The sequence below is a fragment of the Trichechus manatus genome, unplaced genomic scaffold, assembly GCF_000243295.1.
Source record: "Trichechus manatus latirostris isolate Lorelei unplaced genomic scaffold, TriManLat1.0 scaffold00053, whole genome shotgun sequence".
Lineage (NCBI taxonomy): Eukaryota > Metazoa > Chordata > Mammalia > Sirenia > Trichechidae > Trichechus > Trichechus manatus.
The window spans coordinates 15,148,081-15,168,670 of NW_004443989.1; the positions used below are offsets into that span (position 1 = coordinate 15,148,081).

The 20,590-nt window shown below is 38.6% G+C and overlaps 1 protein-coding gene across 1 annotated transcript in view; it reads right to left on the minus strand.

Annotated features, from left to right (window-relative positions):
- Window positions 1-16,210: 16,210 nt before the first annotated feature.
- The window catches only part of LOC111820845 (uncharacterized), a 44,169-nt gene continuing 39,789 nt past the window's right edge, over window positions 16,211-20,590 (minus strand). The window contains 3 exon segments of the mRNA XM_023732523.1: window positions 16,211-16,246; window positions 18,036-18,340; window positions 18,421-18,600. Coding sequence (XP_023588291.1) covers window positions 16,211-16,246; window positions 18,036-18,340; window positions 18,421-18,600 — 521 coding nt within the window.

Sequence of the window (20,590 nt, forward strand, 5' to 3'; positions counted from 1 at the left end):
AGGAAGTATGTCCTCTCTCATCACTGCAGTTAAACATCACACTGGAAGTTCTAGCTAACACAATAAGACAAGAAAAGAAAGAAAACAGAATCTGAAAGAAGAAACAAAAATTTGTGTTCAGAGATGACATGATTCTCTCTATATAAAAAGAGTTGTCAAAAAAAACCTGAAACTTATAAATGAATATGGCAAAGTCATAGGATGCAAGGTACATATATGAGAATCATATGCTTTCACTTATACCTGCAATTAACAATTAGAATTTAAAATAAAATAAATTACAATAGAACCCCTAAGATAAAATACTTAAGTTTAAATGTAACAAAATAAGCATAAGAGCTACGTATGAAAAAACTACAAGGGGTGAAGCAAGATGCCGAAGTGAGTGGGTGCTCCTATTTACTTCCACAGCACCTAATCTCCTTAACAAGAAATAAAAACAAGCACGGAAGTGTGATCTCAGAACTCTGGACAGTGGCTGAGGTGTTGGAGAGTTGGGATAAGTGTAGAAATGGGGGTCAGGAAGAGAAGAGGTAGCACAGAAACTGGAAGAACCTGTCCTCCGACATCAGGAGCACTCGTTCATTGCAGCCATTTTGGGATGGAGCTGGGCAATGCTCCAAACAGGGAACACAGAATGGGAGTTGTGATGGTTAAGATTGTGTGTCAAGTTGGCTGGGTCATGATTCTCAGTGTTTTAATGTGATCACTCCCATGATTGAATATACTGTGAGTTGCCAATCAGATGAAAGGAAGTCTCCTTGGGGGTATGGCCTGCATCTGAATATAAGCAGATGTTCTGGCTTTTTGCTCTCTGGATCCCGTGGCTGCCTCCTGTTGTCTAATCTCTGGTTCTTGGGACTTGAGCTATCAGCTTATGTGCTGAACTTGGGATTCATCGATTTTCACAGCCTGTGAGTGGAGCTTTGCTCTCTGACCTGCCTATCTTGATTTCATCAGCCCCTGCAGCTATGTGAATCAGGAGAAACCTTGTGGTCTTACCTGTTGATCTCTGAATTCGTCACCCTTCACAGCCTGTGAGTGGGAGCCCTGCTTTCCTACCTGCCAATCTTGGGCTCACCAGATTCTGTGGGTGCATGACTTTGGAGAAACCTCTACCCTGATCCACAGACTTGCAACATTCTAGCCTCTACAATCACTTGAGCTATTTCCTTGATATAAATCTCTCTCTCTATATATATATATATATACATACACACTTTACTGGTTTTGCTTCTCTAGAGAACCCACCCTAAGACAGGAGCTAATCTGAAGAAGCTGTAGACCAGATTTTTTAAGGCCGTGCAAATTGGACATGGGAGTTCACAGGCCACACAATTAGGAGAGGTTAAAGGGAGACTACGGTGTTGTGAGAGAATGTTGTTGAATTTTGCTGACACCTGAGACAGATGGGCCCTAGGACAGTGGGGAACTGCAAGGGTGGCATGCCAACGGGAATACCTGAGACTGATGAGCAACACAGAGGAAAATGGCCTGCTCCCTGACCACAGCAGGACAATGTGGGAGAGCTTGTGCAGGTGTGCTTGTGAGAGAAAGATATAGAAAACCCCCACCTTCAACACTGGAAAGTCGAGCTCCAGTGTTTATGTTAGAGTCTGTAACCAGTTAAACCCCCCTCCCACACATGCATATTAAATTCTAGAGATCAAGCATCCAGAACACCTGAATCAGCACTAAAATAAAAAAATGATAAGAATGTCATCTAGGGGTTCTCAGGAGAAGATAAAAAGTCCACTGGTGCTGGGTTGATTCATAGAGTCCCTTTGAGACAGAGTGGAGATGCCCTGTGGAGTTCACAAGGCTGCAAATCTTAGTGCAGGCGGGCTGCCACATCTTTCCCCCATGGAGTGGCTTGTGGGTTCAAGACCTAATCTGTCAAATAGCAAATGGGCACTTGGCTGCTGTGCCACCAGGGCATACAATCATAAAAATTTCCCACAAAAACCAGAGTAAAAAATAACCAAAAGGCCCAAGTTCAACCAAAAATAGTAAAACACACAAAATCACAAGAAGGAGGACGAATCAAAAGCAAAATATGACACACTATAAATTTCTCCTTTGCAGACAAGACTAACTTGAAGAATTGATAATTGTCAGAAAATAGTATAAAATATGTTTAAAGAAAAAAAAAAAGCACACAGAAAACAAACTAGATAAGATAAGGAACCAAATGGAGGAATTCAATGAGAGACTCAAGAAGGAAACGGAAAAAAAAAAAAAAAAAAAAACTCAAAGGGAACTACTGGAACTGAAAAATAAAACATCTGAATTAGAAAAAGCAAGAGAAACATTCAACAATAGAGTTTAACTAGCAGAAGATAAAATATCTGAATTAGAAGACAAAATATCTGAACTTATCAAGTCTCAAGAGAAACAAGAAAAAAGAACAAAGAAAAGCAAACAAACCCAAAAAGAAATGTATGATTCAATTAAGATATCTAGCTGTGAATTTTTGGAATCCCAGTGCACCACAGTAACAATAAAGGCATAGAAACAATTTTTCCAAGACAGAATTTCACAGACCTGAGCAGAGAACCAAGCCCGCAAATACAGGAAGTTATATGAACTGAAAAAAGAAGAGACACAAAAAGACCAACTCTGTAACATATCCTATTAAAATTCTTCAAAACCAAAAACAAGTAGAAAATTTTGAAAGCAGCAAGAGAAAATAACAATTTAATATACCAAGTGTCTTTCCTAAGAATCAGTGTGAATTTCTCGCTAGAAACTTTAGGGGCCAGAAGACAATGGAGTGACTTATATAAAATACTGAACCAAAACAATAGCAAACCAGAATTACTTTACCCAGCAAAGATGTCATTTAAAAATGAGGGGGTATTCAAAACATTCCCAAACAGAAGCTCTGGGAGTTTGCCACTACCGGAACAGTTTTACAAGTAATACTCAAGCAGTATTCCAAATGGGAAGGCAAGAACATTAAGAAATAAATACAAATGAAATCAGATATAGGTTTTATATTGATGTAAATAGAGACATGCCAACAGAAATGGGGAAGGGAGGAGCATATTAGCATAAGATTTAATATGTTTAGGTTGTATGTTAACAATTATTCATATGCTTGACGCTGTAGTAAATGTAAGTCATATAATGTAACCTATGTGGTTACCACTAAGAAGAAACACTACGAGAAACAAGTTAACAAAAAGCCTCATCACCAGAAAGCACACAAATACAAACAAAAACAGAAACATCAGTATAATAAATGATACAAAACACTCAAAATACAAATAACAAATTGAGTGAGACAGACAATTCATTTTCTGTAATAACCTTAAATATAAAAGGTCAAAACACCCCATACAAAAGGCAGAGAGTGGTAGAACAGATTTAAAAAAAAAAAAAGATTCATCTTTTTGCTGTCTACAAGAAACCCACCTTAGACTCAAGGATATAACAGTCTGAAAATAAAAAGATGGAGAAAAATATTCCATGCAACCAGCAAACAAAACAGAGCAGCAGTGGCCATACTGATATCAGATAAAACAGACTTTAAATCAAAATCTCTTACCAGAGGTAAAGAATGACATTACATAATAATAAAAGAGTAAATAAAACATGAAGACATAACAATTATAAATAGATAAGCATCAAACTTTATTAGTTTTTTTTAGACAGAACATCTACAAAGTAAATGACTAAGGGTACTGAGGGCTTAAATAAACTGTAAGCAAATTGGACTTAATGGACATATATAGAACACTCCAACCAACATCAGAACAACACACATTTTTTCCAGCACACGTGGTTCATTTTCCAGAATAAACCATATACTAGGTCACAAAATGTCTCAATAAATTTAAAATGATTGAAATCATATGAAGCATTTTCTCATATGATAACAGTATGAAACTATAAATCAACAACAGGTTAAACAAAGGAAAAAAAATTATGTGGAAACCAAATAATACACTACTAAAACATCACTGAGCCATGCAAGAAATCAAAAGTGAAATTAAAAAATTCCTAGAATCCAACAAAAATGAAAATGCAGCATATCAAAACGTTTGGGACACAGCAAAAGCAGTACTCAGAGGGAAATTTATAGCAATAAATGCCACATTAAAAAGGGAGAAAGGTCTAAAATTACTAACTTAAACCAACAACTTGAATAAATAGAAAAGGAAGAGCAAAAAAAGCCAAAAGTAATCAGAAAAAAAAATAATAAAAATCCGGCAGAAATAAATTAGTTAGAAAATAGAAAAATAATGGAAAGAATCAAAAAATAATTGAAAGAATCAACAAAATATACAAATACTGGCTACACTGGCAAAAGAAAAAATCCAGAAGAGGCAAATAACCAAATTAAGAAATGAAATTGGTGACATTTCAACTTATCCATCAGAGATAAAGAAGATCATGACAGATTTCTATGAAAAATTATACTCCAACAAATTTGAAAACCTAGAGGAAATGGACAAATTCCTAGAAAGAATTCCTACCCAAATTAGCACACAGGTAGAAAATTTAAACAAATAGACTATTCACAAGAGTTTGAAGATGTCATTATGTCATTATATATATATATATATATATATATATATCACTCATTCTCATTAAAAGACTCACCTAACAGAAGGAAGGGCAGAGAAATTATCACAGATAAAAGGAGCCTGAAGAAACCAACAACTAAATGTAACGTGGGTTTTCTGGATAGATCTTGTAATATAATAAGGACGTTAGGTAAAATCTGAGTAAAGTTGAAAGGGGCTGAGTGGGAAAGAGGCTGTGTGAGGCTAGCGTCTCGGGTATTGTGGCATTGTTAGCACATAGCTTGCATAGTTGACTTCTGCATCCTCCTATGATTCTGATTTATTATCCACTTCTGCATGCTCCTATGATTCTAATTTATTTTCCTTCTCTCTTCTCTCTTGTTTTCCTATGATTTTATAAAAGTTTTAAATTAACCTGTGTCCCTTCTTGGAAGGTAAAACAACAAGTTATAAAATGTGGAAGAGAGACAACTGAACAAAGGAACCATCTGATGACTGAAACCAGTATGGCATCAGAGGATCTTCAAGAATACCCACAGAAGGTCAACATGGTCAGTGTGCCCACCTCAGAGAGGAACTAACGTTCCATAGATCCTTTGGACCCTGATCCTGTCCCCTTAAAATCCTCTCAACTGCCTCCAAGAGGGGAGGGAGATGTTGGAGGAGCCTATTCCCTTCTGTCTCCTGTATATCCATACACAACAAAGACCTTTTTGCTGCTCACCTCACCCTTGTCTCAGTAGTGGCTTTTTACAGAAGGCGGCTCAAATCTGCATTTTGCAGTAACAAAATGTTGACTTTAATTATTAATATTATATCAATACTGTCTCATTTGATTCTGATGGAGTAAACCTTTTGAAGATTTTATTGCTGATTTGGCACAACTCAAAATGAAAAGTAACAACTTTCACAAAAAAACACACAAAACATTTAAAAAATGGGTAGTAATACCTGCAAACTACCATTAGTAATTGGAAGACAGAATTTGCAAAGGATTAATCTAGGAATATTGGAAGTTGTCAAAAATGAAAGGAAAATCTTGAATATCAATATCCTGTGTTAAAAAAATTGCCATCAAGTCAAAATCCAACTCATAGTAATCCTTTAGGACAGAGTAGAACTGCCCTAAAGGGTTTCCAAAGCTCTAAATCTTTACTGAAGTTGACTTCCATGTTTTTCTCCCATGGAGTGGCTGGTGGGTTCAAACAGTTGACCTTTTGGTTAACAGCTGAGCACTAAAAAGGTGTTAATGAGCTGAAATAGATTGGTATAAGCTACTCTGAACGCAATAATCATATAGTCTAGTATGCTGAGAAAAACATATTGAACAGGAACAGTGTTGGATTCATTGTTAAAAGAATATTTTGTGATCTATCCTGAAGTATATTACTACTGGTGGTAGATACTATCCATATGCCTACAGTGAAGACCAGTTAAGAGGACTATTCAAATTTATACAGTAACCATGAATGCCAAAGATGAAGAAGTTGAAGATTTTTATGAAATGCTACAGTCTGAAATTGATCAAACATGAAATCAAGATGCATTGATAATTACTGGTGGTTAAAATGCCAAAGTTGGAAACAAAGAAGTATCAGTAGTTAGAAAATATGGCCTTGATGATAGGAAATATGCCATTGATAGCATCATAGAATTCTGTAAGACCAAAACCTTAATCATTGGAAATACCTTTTTTAAATTACACAATTGATGACTATACACATGGACCCCTCTGGATAGATTACACAAGAGTAAAATTGACTAAATCTGTAGAATAAGACAATGGAAAAACTCAATATAATGAGTTAAGGCAAAACCAGAGGATGACTATGGAATAGGCTTTAAATTGCTTGTGTGAAATTTCAAGTTAAAGTTAAAGAAAACCAAAGTAAGTTCATGAGGGCCGAACTGAAACCTTGAATACATCATGCCTAAATTTAGAGACCTTCTCAAGAAGAGATTTATTATTTTTAGGTGAAAATATGCACAGTCATACACCATTCCCGGAAGTGTCTGTCAGTTTGTCATACTGTAGAGGCTTCCGTGTTGCTTTGATGCTGGAATCTATGCCAATGGTATTCAGATACCAGCAGGGACACCAATGATGGACAGGTTTCAGCTCAGCTTCTAGACTCAGACATACTAGGAAGCAGGACCTGGTGGTCTACTTCTGAAAAGAATTAGCCAGTGAAAACCTTATGAATGGCAGTGGAATACTGCGTGATATAGTGCCGGAAGATGTGCACCCCAAGTTGGAAGACACTGAAAAGACGACTGGGTAAGAGCTGCCTCCTCAGAGTGAGGTCAACCTTAATGATGTGGAGGGAGTCAAGCTTTCAAGACTTTCATTTGTTGATGTGGCACAACTCAAAATGTGAAGAAACAGCTGCAAACATCCATTAATAATCGGAATACGAAATGTATGAAGTATGAATCTAGGAAAATTGTAAATCATCAAAAATGAAATGGAACACATAAACATCAACATCCTAGGCCTTAGTGAGCTGAAATGGACTGGTATTGGACATTTTGAATCATACAATGATATGGTCTACTATGCCAGGAATGACCCCTTGAAGAGTAATGACGTTGCATTTATCATAAAAAAGAACATTTAAGATCTATCCTGAAGTACAACGCTGTCAGTGATAGGATAATATCCATATGCCTACAAGGAAGACCATTTAATACGACTATTATTCAAATTTATACACCAACCACGAAGGCCATAGATGAAGAACTTGAAGATTTTTACCAGCTTTTGCAATCTGAAATTGATAAAACATGCAGTCAGGATGCATTGATAATTAGTGGTGATTGGAATGCAAAACTTGTAAATAAAGAAGGATCAGTAGTTGGAAAATATGGCCTTAGTGATAGAAACAATGCCAGAGATCGCAAGACAAAATTTTGCAAGACCAATGTCTTCTTCATTGCAAATACCTTTTTTCACCAACATAAACGGCGACTATACACATGGACCTCACGAGATGGCATACTCAGGAATAAAATCTGCCGAAAGAGAAGATGGAAAAGCTTAATATCATCAGTCAGAACTAGGCCAGGGGCTGACTGCAGAACAGACCATCAATTACTCCTATGCAAGTTCAAGTTGCAACTGAAGAAAATTAGAACAAGTTCACGAGAGCCAAAGTAGAACCTTGTGTATATTCCACCTGAATTTAGAGACAGTCTGAAAAATAGCTTTGACAAGTTGGACACTAATGATGGAAGACCAGACGAGTTCTGGGATGATATAAAGGACACCATACGTGGAGAAAGCAAGAGGTCATTAAAAAGTCAGGAAAGAAAGAAAAGACCAAAATGGATGTCAGAAGAGACTCTGAAACTTGCTCTTGAATGTTGAGTAGATACAGAAAAGGGAAGAAATGATGAAGTAAAAGAACTGAACAGAAGATTTCAAATGGCTGCTCGAAAAGACAAAGTACAATATTATAATGACATGTGCAAAGAGCTGGAGATAGAAAACCAGATGGGAAGAACACCCTCGACATTTCTCAAGCTGAAAGAACTGAAAAAAAAAAACTCAAGCCTCGAGCTGCAGTAGTTAAGGATTCTATGGGGAAAATATTAATTGATGTAAGATGCATCAAAAGAAGATGGAAGGAATACACAGAGTCATTAAACCAAAAAGAATTGATCGATGTTCAACGGTTTCAACAGGTTGCATATGATCAGGAACTCTTGGTGCAGAATTAAGAAGTCCAAGCTTCTCTAAGTGTATTGGCAAAAAAACAAGCCTCCAGGAATTGACGGAATATTAACTGAGATGTTTCAACGAACAGATGCAGCACTGGAAGTGCTCACTCATCTATGCCAAGAAATTTGGAAGACAGATACCTGGCTAACCAACTGGAAGAGATCCATATTTATGCCTATTCCCAAGAAAGGTGATCCAACTCAATGTGGAAATTATCAAGCAATATCATTAATATCACATAGAAGTAAAATTCTCCTAAAGATCATTCAAAGGTGTCTGTAGCAGTATAATGACAGGGAACTGCCAGAAATTCAGGCTGGATGCAGAAGAGGAGGCGAAACAAGGGATATGATTGCTGTCAGATGGATCCTGGCTGAAAGCAGAGAATACCTAAAAGACGTTTATCTGTGTTTTATTGAGTATGCAAAGACATTCGACTGGGTGGATCATAACAAATTATGGATAACATTGTGAAGAATGGGAATCCCAGAAGACTAAATTGTGTTAATAAGGAAACTGTACATAGATCAAGAGGCAGTTGTTCCAAAGAACAAGGAAATACTGAGAGGATAAATTCAGGAAAGGTGTGTGTCAGGGTTGTATCCTTTCACCATACCCATTCAATCTGTATGTTGAGCAAATAATCCCAGAAGCAGAACTATATGAAGAAGAATGGTTCATCATGATTGGAGGAAGAGTCATTAACAACCTGCAAAATGCAGATGACACAACTTTGCTTGCTGAAAGTGAAGAGAACATGTAGCACTTACTGATGAAGATGAAAGCCTTCAGCCTGCGGTATGGATTACACCTCAACATAAAGAAAACAAAAATCCTCACAACTTGAACAATAAGCAGCATCATGAAAAATGGAGAAAAGTTTGAAGTTGTCAAGGATTTCATTTTACTTGGATCCACAATCAACACCCAGGGAAGCAGCAGTCAAGAAATCAAAGGACACATTGCATTGGGTAAATCTGCTGCAAAAGGCCTCTTTAAAGTGTTGAAAAGCAATGACGTCTCCTTGAAGACTAAGGTGCACCTGACCCAAGCCATGATATTTTCAATCACTTCATATACATGTGGAAGCTTGACAATGAATGAGGAAGACCGAAGAAGAATTAGCACCGTTGAATTGTGGTGTTGGCGAAGAATATTGTATATACCATGGACTGCCAAAAGAACGAACAAAGCTGTCTTTGAAGAAGTACAACCAGAAAGCTCCTTAGAAGCAAGGATGGTGAGACTATGTCTTACATACTTTGGACATGTTGTCAGGAGAGATCAATCCTTGGAGAAGGACATCACGCTTGGTAAAGTTCAGGGTCTGCAAAAAAGAGGAAAACCCTCAAAGAGATGGATTGACACAGTGGTTTCAACAGTGGGCTCAAGTATAACAACGATTATGAGCATGGTGCAGGACGGGACAGTGTTTTGTGGTACATAGGGTCACTATAGGTCAGAGACAACTCAACTACACATAACAACAACCACATGCACCATTTGAACAATTTCTAGACACAACTCAGTGTCATTAATTACATTCTTCAAGTTGTACAAACATTCTCATCATCCTTCTCCAAATTGTTCCACCACCAACAACTTAAACTTACTGCCCCCCAAGCTTCTCATCCTACGTTTCCAGTTGCTATGTCAATTTGATCTCAAATTGATAATTCTTTAAAAGAGAACAATGCTCAAGATAAAAATTTTTAAAAAAATTGCTGTCAAGTTGATTCCAACTCATAGCAACCCTAGACATCTTTTATTTTTTAAGATAAACAATTGTTTTATTCAAAGAAGACTTAAGGATACAGTTTTGGTTCAAGGCTTAAAATTTGAAGGTTTCATCAGGGTAATAATTTTGTGGGTTCACCTAGTCTCAATGGTTACAGAAAGTCAGGATCACATTAAGAAACTGAAATACTGTTCCACATTATCATCCCTTTTGATCAGGATTGTTTTATAGAATCCTTGATCAAAAGGATCAGTAATAGAAGCTGGGGACCATCCAGTTTTTCTGAACTTGTGACAAAGGGAGGAAGTTGTTCATGGAGGTAACCACACAAGTAATTTATTTCCTCCTCCAATTCCTGATTCTCCTTCCTCTGCTGCTCCAAGTGAATGGAGACCTATTGTACTTTGGATGTCTGTTTGCTTGCTTTTAATACCCCAGGCACTATGTTATGAATGAGGAGGTGGAACAGAAGTACTGAGAAACAATTTTAGGCAAATTGATTGGAATGTACCTCAAAACTATGACCTCAAACCTTCAAACCAAGAAAACAAATCCCCTGAGGTGTCTCAACAGCATGGCCAACACCCAGAGTCTGTAGGGCCAGGTGCTTGTCTAGGTTGTCCCAGAGAACAGAGGATTATTTTCAAGCCTTCAGAGCTAACTTAATTTGTTTTGCTGGGTTTCAGACTTGTTTGATGTCCATTATCCCTTCTTTCCCTACAATTTCTCCCATTTGTAATGGAAATATCTTCCTTGTGCTTGTTCCAGTCTTGTACTTTGGAAGCAGATAACTTGTGTTCTAGATTTCACAGGTTCACAGATGAAGAAGATTTTTTCCCCAAGATAGAATATGCTTAAAGTCACACCCTTATGTGATTTAGATAATTCAGAAGCTGAGATTTTGGACTAGGAGTTGATTTAAGACTTTGGCATGGTGTGATGTGGTGAATGTGTTTTACATTTGGGAAGGACATGAATTGTAGGGCTGGGGCAAAGGGTGGAATGTAATGGATTAAACTGCATCCCCCAAAATATATATTGTAAATCCTAACACTTATAAGTATGGTTGAAGCCCTGGTGCCACAGTGGTTAAGAGTTTGGCTACTAACCAAAAAGTCAGCAGTTCAAATCTTCCAGCTGCTCCTTGGAAACCCTATGGGGCAGTTCTATTCTGTCCTACAGTGTTGATAATGAGTCAGAATCCACTTAACAGCAATTTACATATATATATATATACACACACACACACATGGTTACAGTCCATTTGGCAATGAGCTTTCTTTGTTATGTTAATGAGACTGTATTAGTGTAGGGTGTTTCTTAAATCAGTCTCCTTTGAGCTATAAACGAGCAGATTAAGTAAGCACGCAAGAACAAATGGAGGAGATGACACATGACACATGATCACCCAGAAACCTAGGAAAAGAAGCTGAAAAGAGATAAGTACCTTCCCTCAGAGAAGACACAGAGAGAAAGCATTTCCCTAGATCTGCAGTCCTAAATTAGTACTTCTAGCCTTTCAAACTGTGAGAAATTAAATTTCTGTTTCTTAAAGCAACCCGTTTGTGTTATTTCTGTTGTAGTGGGACTAGGTAACTAAGGCAGAATGACGTATGCATTTTCTAGGGCAGGAGTAATAAAGTGGCTCAAACTAGGTGTCTTATAAGAAAAGAAATTTGTTGATTTAGTTTTACAGAGACTAGTACTACAAATTCTGGGTGTTTACAGAGACATGTTCTCTCTGAAGTCTCTAGGGGAAGATTCTTTCTTGTTTTTCCCAGCTGCTGATAATTCCAGGTTTTTCATGGCATTCCTTGGCTTGTAGATGCATATTCACAGTGTCATCTTCCCCTGTGTGTCCCTCTATGTCTGTTCCCATCTTTATAAGGACAGCTCTCATATTGGATTAAGACTATCCTTTTCCACACTATTCTCTTGTCAACTTTATTGATACCATCTTCAAAGACCTTATTTCAAAACAAGGTCACATTCATGGCACTGGGGGTTAGAACTTAATATATCTTTTCTGGGAACACAGTTTCATTCATAACAGTAGATATACAAATTGGAAAGGAAAAAATAGAACTGTCTTTTTTCACAGATAGCCTGATGGTCTATTTGAAAATTCCAAAAAAAAAAATTAGCCAATTTAAAAAAAAAAAAAATAATGACTAAAACAAGATGATAAGATACAAGGTTAATATACAAAATTAATGTGCTTTTATATTAAAGAACAATTAGAATTTGAAATTTAAAAAAGATCATTAACAATAAAGTCTAGCAAAATTAAATCCTTGGGAATAACTATAACAACGTAGGTATAAGATATATATGCAGAAATTGACAAAACTCTGATGAAATAAATCTAACAAGGTCTAAATAAATAGAGAGGTAATCATTGTACATGGATTTGAAGACTAATATTGTTAGATATCAATTCTTCTCAAGTGACTCTATATATTAACACAAAACCAATCAGATCCCATCAAGATGTTACTGAGAAACCAACAAATTGATTCTAATGTTTACATGAAGGGCAAGAGACCTCGTGTAGGCAATGCAAGTGAAAAACGAGGATAACATCGGAGGACTCATACTATCCCATCTCAATACTTACTTTAAAGTTTGAATAATCCAAATATGTGTCTGTTGAAATAACAGGCAGGTATTTCTATGAAACAGAATAGGTAGCTAAGAAATAGATTCATACAAATATAATCAACTAATGTTTGAGAAAGGAGGAAAGGCAATTCAACAGAAGGAGAGAAGATAGTCTTTTCAAGAAATTGTGCTAGACCAATTTCAAAAAAAAGTAACTAAAAAACAGACATATCTTATACTTTTCACAAATAAACTGAAAGTGAATTATAGACCTATAAATAAAACACAAAACACTAAAACTTCTGGAATGACATAGGAGAAAATCCTCGTGACCTTGGATTTTTGCTGAGTTTAGATACAACACCTAAAACATGATATATAAAAGAAAAAGTTGACAAATAGGATATTATTAACATAAAATATTCATGTTCTGTGAAAAATAATTTAAAAAAAAAACCAAGAAACAGGTGAGGAGGAAAAATTTGCACACACCAAAAAATTGATACAGGCTTGTATCTCAAAATAAAAACTTTTTAAACTCAACAATAAGAAACCAAACAACTTAGGAAATGAGTTGAGTTTATAAGATTGAACTCTAAAGAACTGTACATAAGTACTGTAATGTAATGGATAAGGTGGTTTTACTCAGGGATACAGTTTAACTATTCTAATACTGCTATATATGTATAGTGGAACTTGAAGATTAAGTAAATGAATGGTGAATGGTCAGAATCAGCCTTTTCACAATTGGAGACAGGGTCACAGATAAGCAATATGATATTCTCTGTATTTTCTTTCAGTTTGTCTGTAAATATGAAACATTTTCTTAAAGATTATTTGAAAAGGAAAAAAAAAGTAGAATATCAATTGCTCATTCTTTTCCAACTTGGGTTCAGTTGGGTTTCCAATAGTGCTTGACTTATTGTTCAGATGAGCTAGAAAAGCTCAGGCTGGGAACAAAATCAAGGAAATAAGCAAAGAGTGGGAGTACCTGGGCAAAATGATCCCACTTCTCTCTTGGTGTGAAAAAAAAAATGCAGACTGTGATGTCTCTGATGTCTCAGTAGGCTGAAATAAAGGAAAACCCAGGCAGGAAGGAGGAGGTCTTTGGGGAAACAGGCTGGAAGGAGAGGAAGCCCTTGATACTCACAAGAAGACCCTCCCTGGCTTCCTCTTCACCTGCTCCTGAGGCTAGTCCCCTGTGTTTGGTTGTCCTGAGTGACCTCTGGATCCCATCCCCCTCTGTAAAGGGCGAGCTGTGTCTGAGTTTCCAATGAATTCCCCTCACTGTGCCTCTTGTACAGTAATACGTGGCCCTGTCCTCGGCAGTCACAGAGCTCAGCTACAGGGAGAACTGGTTCTTGGCAGTGTCAATGGTAATGGATATGCAGCCCTTGAAGGCTGGGTTGTAGCCTGTGCTCCCTAACCAGTACTCCATTCACTAGAACCCTTTCCCAGGACATTGGCAAATCCAATTCCACCAATAACTTCAGGTGACAGAGTCCCCAGAGACAGACCAGGTGAGTGATTGAGTCTGTGAGGGCTTTACCAGCCCTGAGCCTGACTCCTGCAGTGTTGGCTCTGGCAGGAAACCTTGGGACAAGAAAAGTCACTGTGTGTCTGTCTCATCTCACACTCAGTACCTATTTATCTTGGAGCTCCCAAGACCCTCACTCAGGGGGGCTGCCAGCAGGCAGAGGAGGGTCCACAGTTTCTGAATGATGAAAACCACCTCATGGGCCCAGGCTGTAACAGGGATTTCTCTGAGAGTCCCCAGAGAGATTTGCATGTGAGATGTCCAGGAATGGTACAAGAGACTGAGCTAGGTGACAGTCACTGGGGCTTTCTGGTGTCCAATTCTGTGGGTGGGAGGAACTGCTGAAAATGGTCCAAGTTGTTTTGGCTCCAGGTTTGGCTAAGTTGTTTTCTGAGCAGTGACTGGGTGTGGCCCTCCTGTCTCTGTACAACCTTTGCCCACAGGGTCATTTTATGGGGTCCAGGATGCAGGATCCTCACACCACAAAGAAATGTCCACATAGTCAGGGTCACCATACATCCACCATAGTCCTTTCCTGGCAGGAACAAGGCTAGTTTTTCTGCAATTATACTCCCTTTTTCCACCTGAAGCACTGTGTCCAGTTAAAGGAAGATTTGAGGTCCCCAGTCCTCTAGGGGACACAGAATGAAGGACAGGTGCTGGAAAGAGTTTTTCAGAAATTAAAGGGAAAAAATCTGGGATTCGTTTTTTTTTTTTTGCTCAAAAAAGTCAGGAAAAAGTATAATTAGCAGAAGGTAACATTTGGAATGTTAATATGGAATTCTTAATATGGAATTACCAGCGTCTGGGGTTTTCTTTATGGTTATTTGGAAAGGAAAAATTTAACAGTGTAAGGAGATTTCCTCGAGTGCCTCCTCCTCATGTCTGAGCAGGTTTGGCTTGGATAGGAGGCTGGACTGTGTATCTCACTGGGGATTCACAGAGTTGCTGCTTAGATTTTCATGGTGAAATGAGAGTTACTGTGTTCAGAGGAGAGTGTGGGGTTGGCACTGGAGTGTGGAAAGGAGGGTACATGGCATGGAGTCAGGGAAGGAATGATCCAGGGGAAAAGTCAGGAGTCAGGGCTGTTTCAGGTGGTTACTCATGAATTAGAGGAGACTACAATCATCAGGATAGCATCGAGTGATGTGTGTTTCCAGTTTTGTTCAGCTCAGCACCTGCGGGCAGGGGTGGGCTCACTGTAGTGATGGACACAGCCAACGCCCTTCATGTTGAATGACAAGGAGATGAGTGTGTGAGGGCAATGAACATGGGGAGTACGGGAACGTAGAGGTCTAGAGGGGTTCAATGGTTCTTGGAATGAGAGTATAGAGGTTCAGGATTGGGAGAGGGATGGTGGTGGCAGAAGTGGAAAGATTGAAACTGTGGTTTTGGAAGACAATTGGTATTGGAGAGGGCTCACATAGTATCGTATGAGAAGCCTTCAGTCTGTGCCATTACCCGTTAGTTATCTGAAGCTGCTATAACAGAAATATCCCAAGTGGATGGCTTTAACAAAGAGAAATTTATTCTCTCAAAGTCTAGGAGGTTAGATGTCCAAATCAGTGTGCCAACTCAGGGGAAGGCTTTCTCTCTCTTTTAGCCCTGGAGGAAGTTCCTTGTCATCAATCTTCCTCTGGTCTAAGAGCTTCTTTGTACAGGAACTTCGAATCCAAGGTCACACTTTGTTCCCTGTGATGCTTTCTTGGTGGTATGAAGTCCCCCTGTCTTTCTGCTCAGTTCTCTGTTTTACATCTCAAAAGAGATTGGCTTAAATTATAGACTAGATTAAATTATAAACTAATCTTGTAGATTGAGTTTATGTAACTGCCACTAATTCCATCTCATCACCATCATAGAGATAAGATTTATAACCCATAGGGAAATCACATCAGATGACAAAATAGTGGGCAATCATGCAATACTGGGAATCATGACCTAGAAAATTTGACAGATATTTTGTGGGGACATAATTCAATCCATGACAACCCCTGTGGGGTAATGTTGTTCCACTGCTACACGGGCCTGGGTACAGGGACTGTTTGACCTATGCCTCTAGGAACTGTTCCTCTGATGTACGGTCATTTTGAGGATAAGACCCTGCTGTCCATGGGTAGCTTTCTCGCCTTGTTCTCCTAGGAAGCTTCTATGTTGAGTGTGAAGTGATGTGTTACTGGAGAGGCCGGGCTGGACACTGAGGGCTCCTCCTGCTCCAGTAACTTTCCCCTGCACAGCTTCTCCTACCTTGGTCCAGGGTCTGAACTTGTGGACTCTGGACCCACCCAGGGCAGATGGGAAACATACCTGAGCCTGAGGAGCTTCTTTGACTGAGGGATGTTCTCCAGAGAAGACAGTGTCAGTTCAGCAGGGGTAGATGTATGCTTCAGCCAGAAAGGGATTTCTAGGGTGGAGGTGGGGGCAATGGCAGCATCAGCCTCAAGCTAGCAGGTTAACAGGCACAGAGATATAAACTTTACTTGAAAGGATCTAGAAAACCAGATCCTAGTTATTTCGTCTTGTGGTTCACTCAAATTTAATGGTGAAATGAATAGCCAGAACTAGGAAAACTCATAAAAAAAAAATTGTTCAATTTTTAAAACCACAGTTTACTTCAGAAGAAAATTTACCTCCCAAAACATAGAATGGATATAAGCTTAGCCAATTTCAATCCTTCCTAGATTCCTTTGAACTGGAAAAGAAATAATTTAGGACTTTTTAATCTTCTTCATTGGCTACTTAAAATGTCAGGCTGAGCGGGGTATATAGATAAGATTGTGACCTCAGGTTTCCTTTGAAACTGTGGGAAAGCACCCCTGAAATGGGCCAAGTTGTTTGCTGAGAAAATTATTCAGTTTCCTCAAAAGAACCACAGGGTTTCTTAGGGAAGAGGTAATAATGAACACTATTGGACTTCTGAACAGATTCTTCATATTTAACCAATGGCAGAAGAACTGACTCAAATGTTTACAGAGCTTTTTTTTTTTTTTAATTTATAGATTTACACAAAAAAATTGTGATGATAATATATATATATCCCATATAGTCTCTTCCCCACCACCACCCAGTTCTTCCTATATTATCTTACATTAGTATGGCACATTACTCATAACCAATGAATCAATACCAGTATCTTATTATTAACTAAAGTCCATACTTTGTTTCTGATTTCCTTAGTATTTACACAATTTCCTTTTTCTATTACAGGATCCCATCCAAGCTATCATATTATATTTAGTCATCATGTCTCCTTGCCCTCCTCTTGACTCTTATACTTCCTCAGACTTTTCTTGTTTTGGATGAGCTTGATAGTTTTGAAGAGTGCTGGTCAGGTTTTTGTAGAATATCCATCCATTGGGATCTGTCTGATGTTTCTTTCATGACTACACAGGGTTAATAGTTTTTGAGTTTTTTTTTTTTTTTTTTTTGGTGGAATACGTGTAAATGCCCTTCTAATAACCTCATATCAAGGTTATATACTACCAACAAGACTTATCACTGTTTATGTTGACCTTTGTCACCTGTCTGAGAAAGCGTTTGTCAGATTTCTCTATTTTAAAGTGACTCTCCCTCCCCCACTTCTAGGCAGTACTATTTGTAAGAATTCAGAGTTTTTTGTTTTGTTTGTTTTTACAAGAGAAATAGACATGAAGGCAGGCAGGAGGAGAGAGCTCCAGGGAGCACTATTTGCTAATAAGGGAGAAAAATGAAGATCAGGCAGGGAAAAAAAGAAAGAAAAACAAACAAAAACCCTTACGCCTTTTTTATCTAAGAACATGTTTCCTGCCCCTGGGACTGGGCTACTGTACTTGGTGGGTCCTGAGTACGCTTTGAAGCTTGGACCCCTCATGTCAGCCTGAAGGGGAGCTTTGTGTCTGGGCTCTCATTGACTTCCCCTCACTGTGATACTCTTGCACAGTAATACATCGTTGTGTTTTTGGTAGTCATGGAGCTCTGCTGCAAGAAGATCTGGTTCTTGGCTGTGTCTCTGTAGACAGTGCTGCAGCTCTTGAGGGATGGACTGTAGTAAGTGCTACCATTATAACATATCTCCCCTATCCATTCTATATCTTTCCCCAGGGGCTGGCAGAACCAATGGCAACAGGAACTGCTGGTGATGGAGAATCCAAAGACAGTGCAGGTGAGTGTCAAGCTATCTGAGGGCTTCACCAGTCCTGGGCCTGACTCCTGCAGCTGCACCTGGGACAGGACACCTGGGGACAAGGAGAATCACAGTGAGTCTCAAGCAGACATTGCAGCATATAGCCTATCTCTGAAATCCTAAAAATAATACCTAGGATTGAAGCCACCAGGCAGAGGAGGAGGCACAGTAACTTCATATTTTTTTTCCTAGGGAATCCTGTCTTCCTCACAGACCTCAGCTCAGACTGAGAAATCACACTGACCTGTTCAATCTTAAGGCTCCTCCTGCCTCCATGGCTGGAGAGAGATTTGCATGTGAACAACCCTGCAGCTACAAGATGGGGACATGATGGTGCAGGTGACTCAAAGTGAATGGGGCCATCACTTCATGCAGGTCTCTCTCCTTTTCTCTGGTCCACGCAGAGATAAAATTGATTTTAGTCACATGTAAGAAGAGGATGGATAGTCCAGAGGAAACAAGAAAACCTTCCAGCACTGGAGTTGATTGTCCTCATTTTGTGGTGGGGAGTATCCATGAAGAAGCAGACAATCAGTTCTGGATGATGTTGGAGTATAGTTTGTACCTTGTATTTGACCCCTCTGATCACAATACAGATGAAAGAAAGTCATGTGTGAGGGATGAGCTTTGAGCCCCACACAGATGTCCAAAAGGACAGTTATTCCTTCTGTGTGGTGGTAGGGGCCCCAGCATGTGAGATACTTTGTCTATTCTGGTGACCTTGGGACAAAGTTCTTTTCATATATCCTGGAAAAGTTAATGTATCCTAACCTCAGCAGGACAGGCTTGTGTAAAAATTTACCAAAAAAAAAAAAAAATATTTCATAATCGTAGTACTTAGGATACCAGGTTACTATATTTGGAATTGAGACAAAAGTGATTTTTTGAAAGTTAATATGTTTTCTAAAGTACAATTCATTTAAATCCCAAGAAAATGAATTAATTGTTATGAAAAACCTACTGTACACATGCATAGGTTTAAAATAAAGTAGTTTTAATAAAAGGAAACAAAAACTAACCTTCAATTGCCACCTTATTATAAGATATATTTCCTTTTAATTCTATTCCATGTGATGTTATGTGTTATCAAATGGTACATGTGAAGTATATTTTGCTGATGATAAAATGACCCCATAACTTAGTAGTTTTAAACAACATTTACTATTTCCATTTTCTATAGCACACAGTTCTAGAGAAGCTTCCATGTGTTATTCCTAAGGTACTTTCATGGAGCTGTAATCAAGGTGGTGGTCAGAGCTGTTGGTGTCTCAAGGATGGATGTAGCTGTGCAGTACCTCCTACAAGGCTTATTCACAGGGCTAGGAGTAGGTGTTGGCTGAGCCTGGATGTCCCCAACCCACATCAACCAAACATTGTGCCCTTAGATTGTGTTGGGCATGAGGACTGTTACTGCCTTCCTTGCCTTAGTTGACCTCTGTTTCATCTCACGCAGGGTGGGTGGCCCCCAGAAGCTTCCTGCTCCTTCACTATGGAGAGGGACTTAACTTTGCCACCCCCTCGAGATGTAAAGACTAAAGACTCCGTCATGGTGGGCATGAGAGTCTCTTGTCCCCTCCTCAGCAGTTGAGACTCTTGATTTTGATAAAGTGCCCTGTGAATGGTGGTGACAAACCTGTCCTATGTATTTGATCCCCAACGGGATGCTTCCAACATGGGATACCTCTGGTCTCTGCCTTGCCACTACTTCTTCCCAGGAGCACCCTGGAGATACATGAGAGGAGACATGAGAAAGAGTCTGTGAATCCACTTGTATCTTGGGGTCCCACTCTTGATCTTTCAGAAATGGTAAAATTCCCCCTGATTTCTTTTCTTCCATGTCTACAGCAGCCTCTTTTATTTATTTATTTTTATTGTACTTCAGTTGAAGGCTTACAGAACAAATAGTTTCTCATGAAACAGTAGTACACATATTGCTTTATGACATTGGTTAACAACCCCACATGTCAACCCTTTAACTTCTCAACATATTTTTTTTGGTGAAAAAACACATAGCCAAAGATACACCATTTCAAAAATTTCTACATATACAGTTCAGTGACACTGACTACGCTCTTCCAATGGTGTTGTTATTCTCACTTAAGATGAAGGCTTACAGAACAAAATAGTTTCTCATTTAACAGTTACTACACATATTGCCCTATGACTATGGTTAACAATCTCACAACACATCAACAATATCCTTACTCAACTTTGGGTTCCCTATCACCAGCTTCCTTGTCCCTTTCTGCCTTCTGTCCCTTGTCACTGGACTACTGTACCTCATTAGTCTCATTTGGTTTTA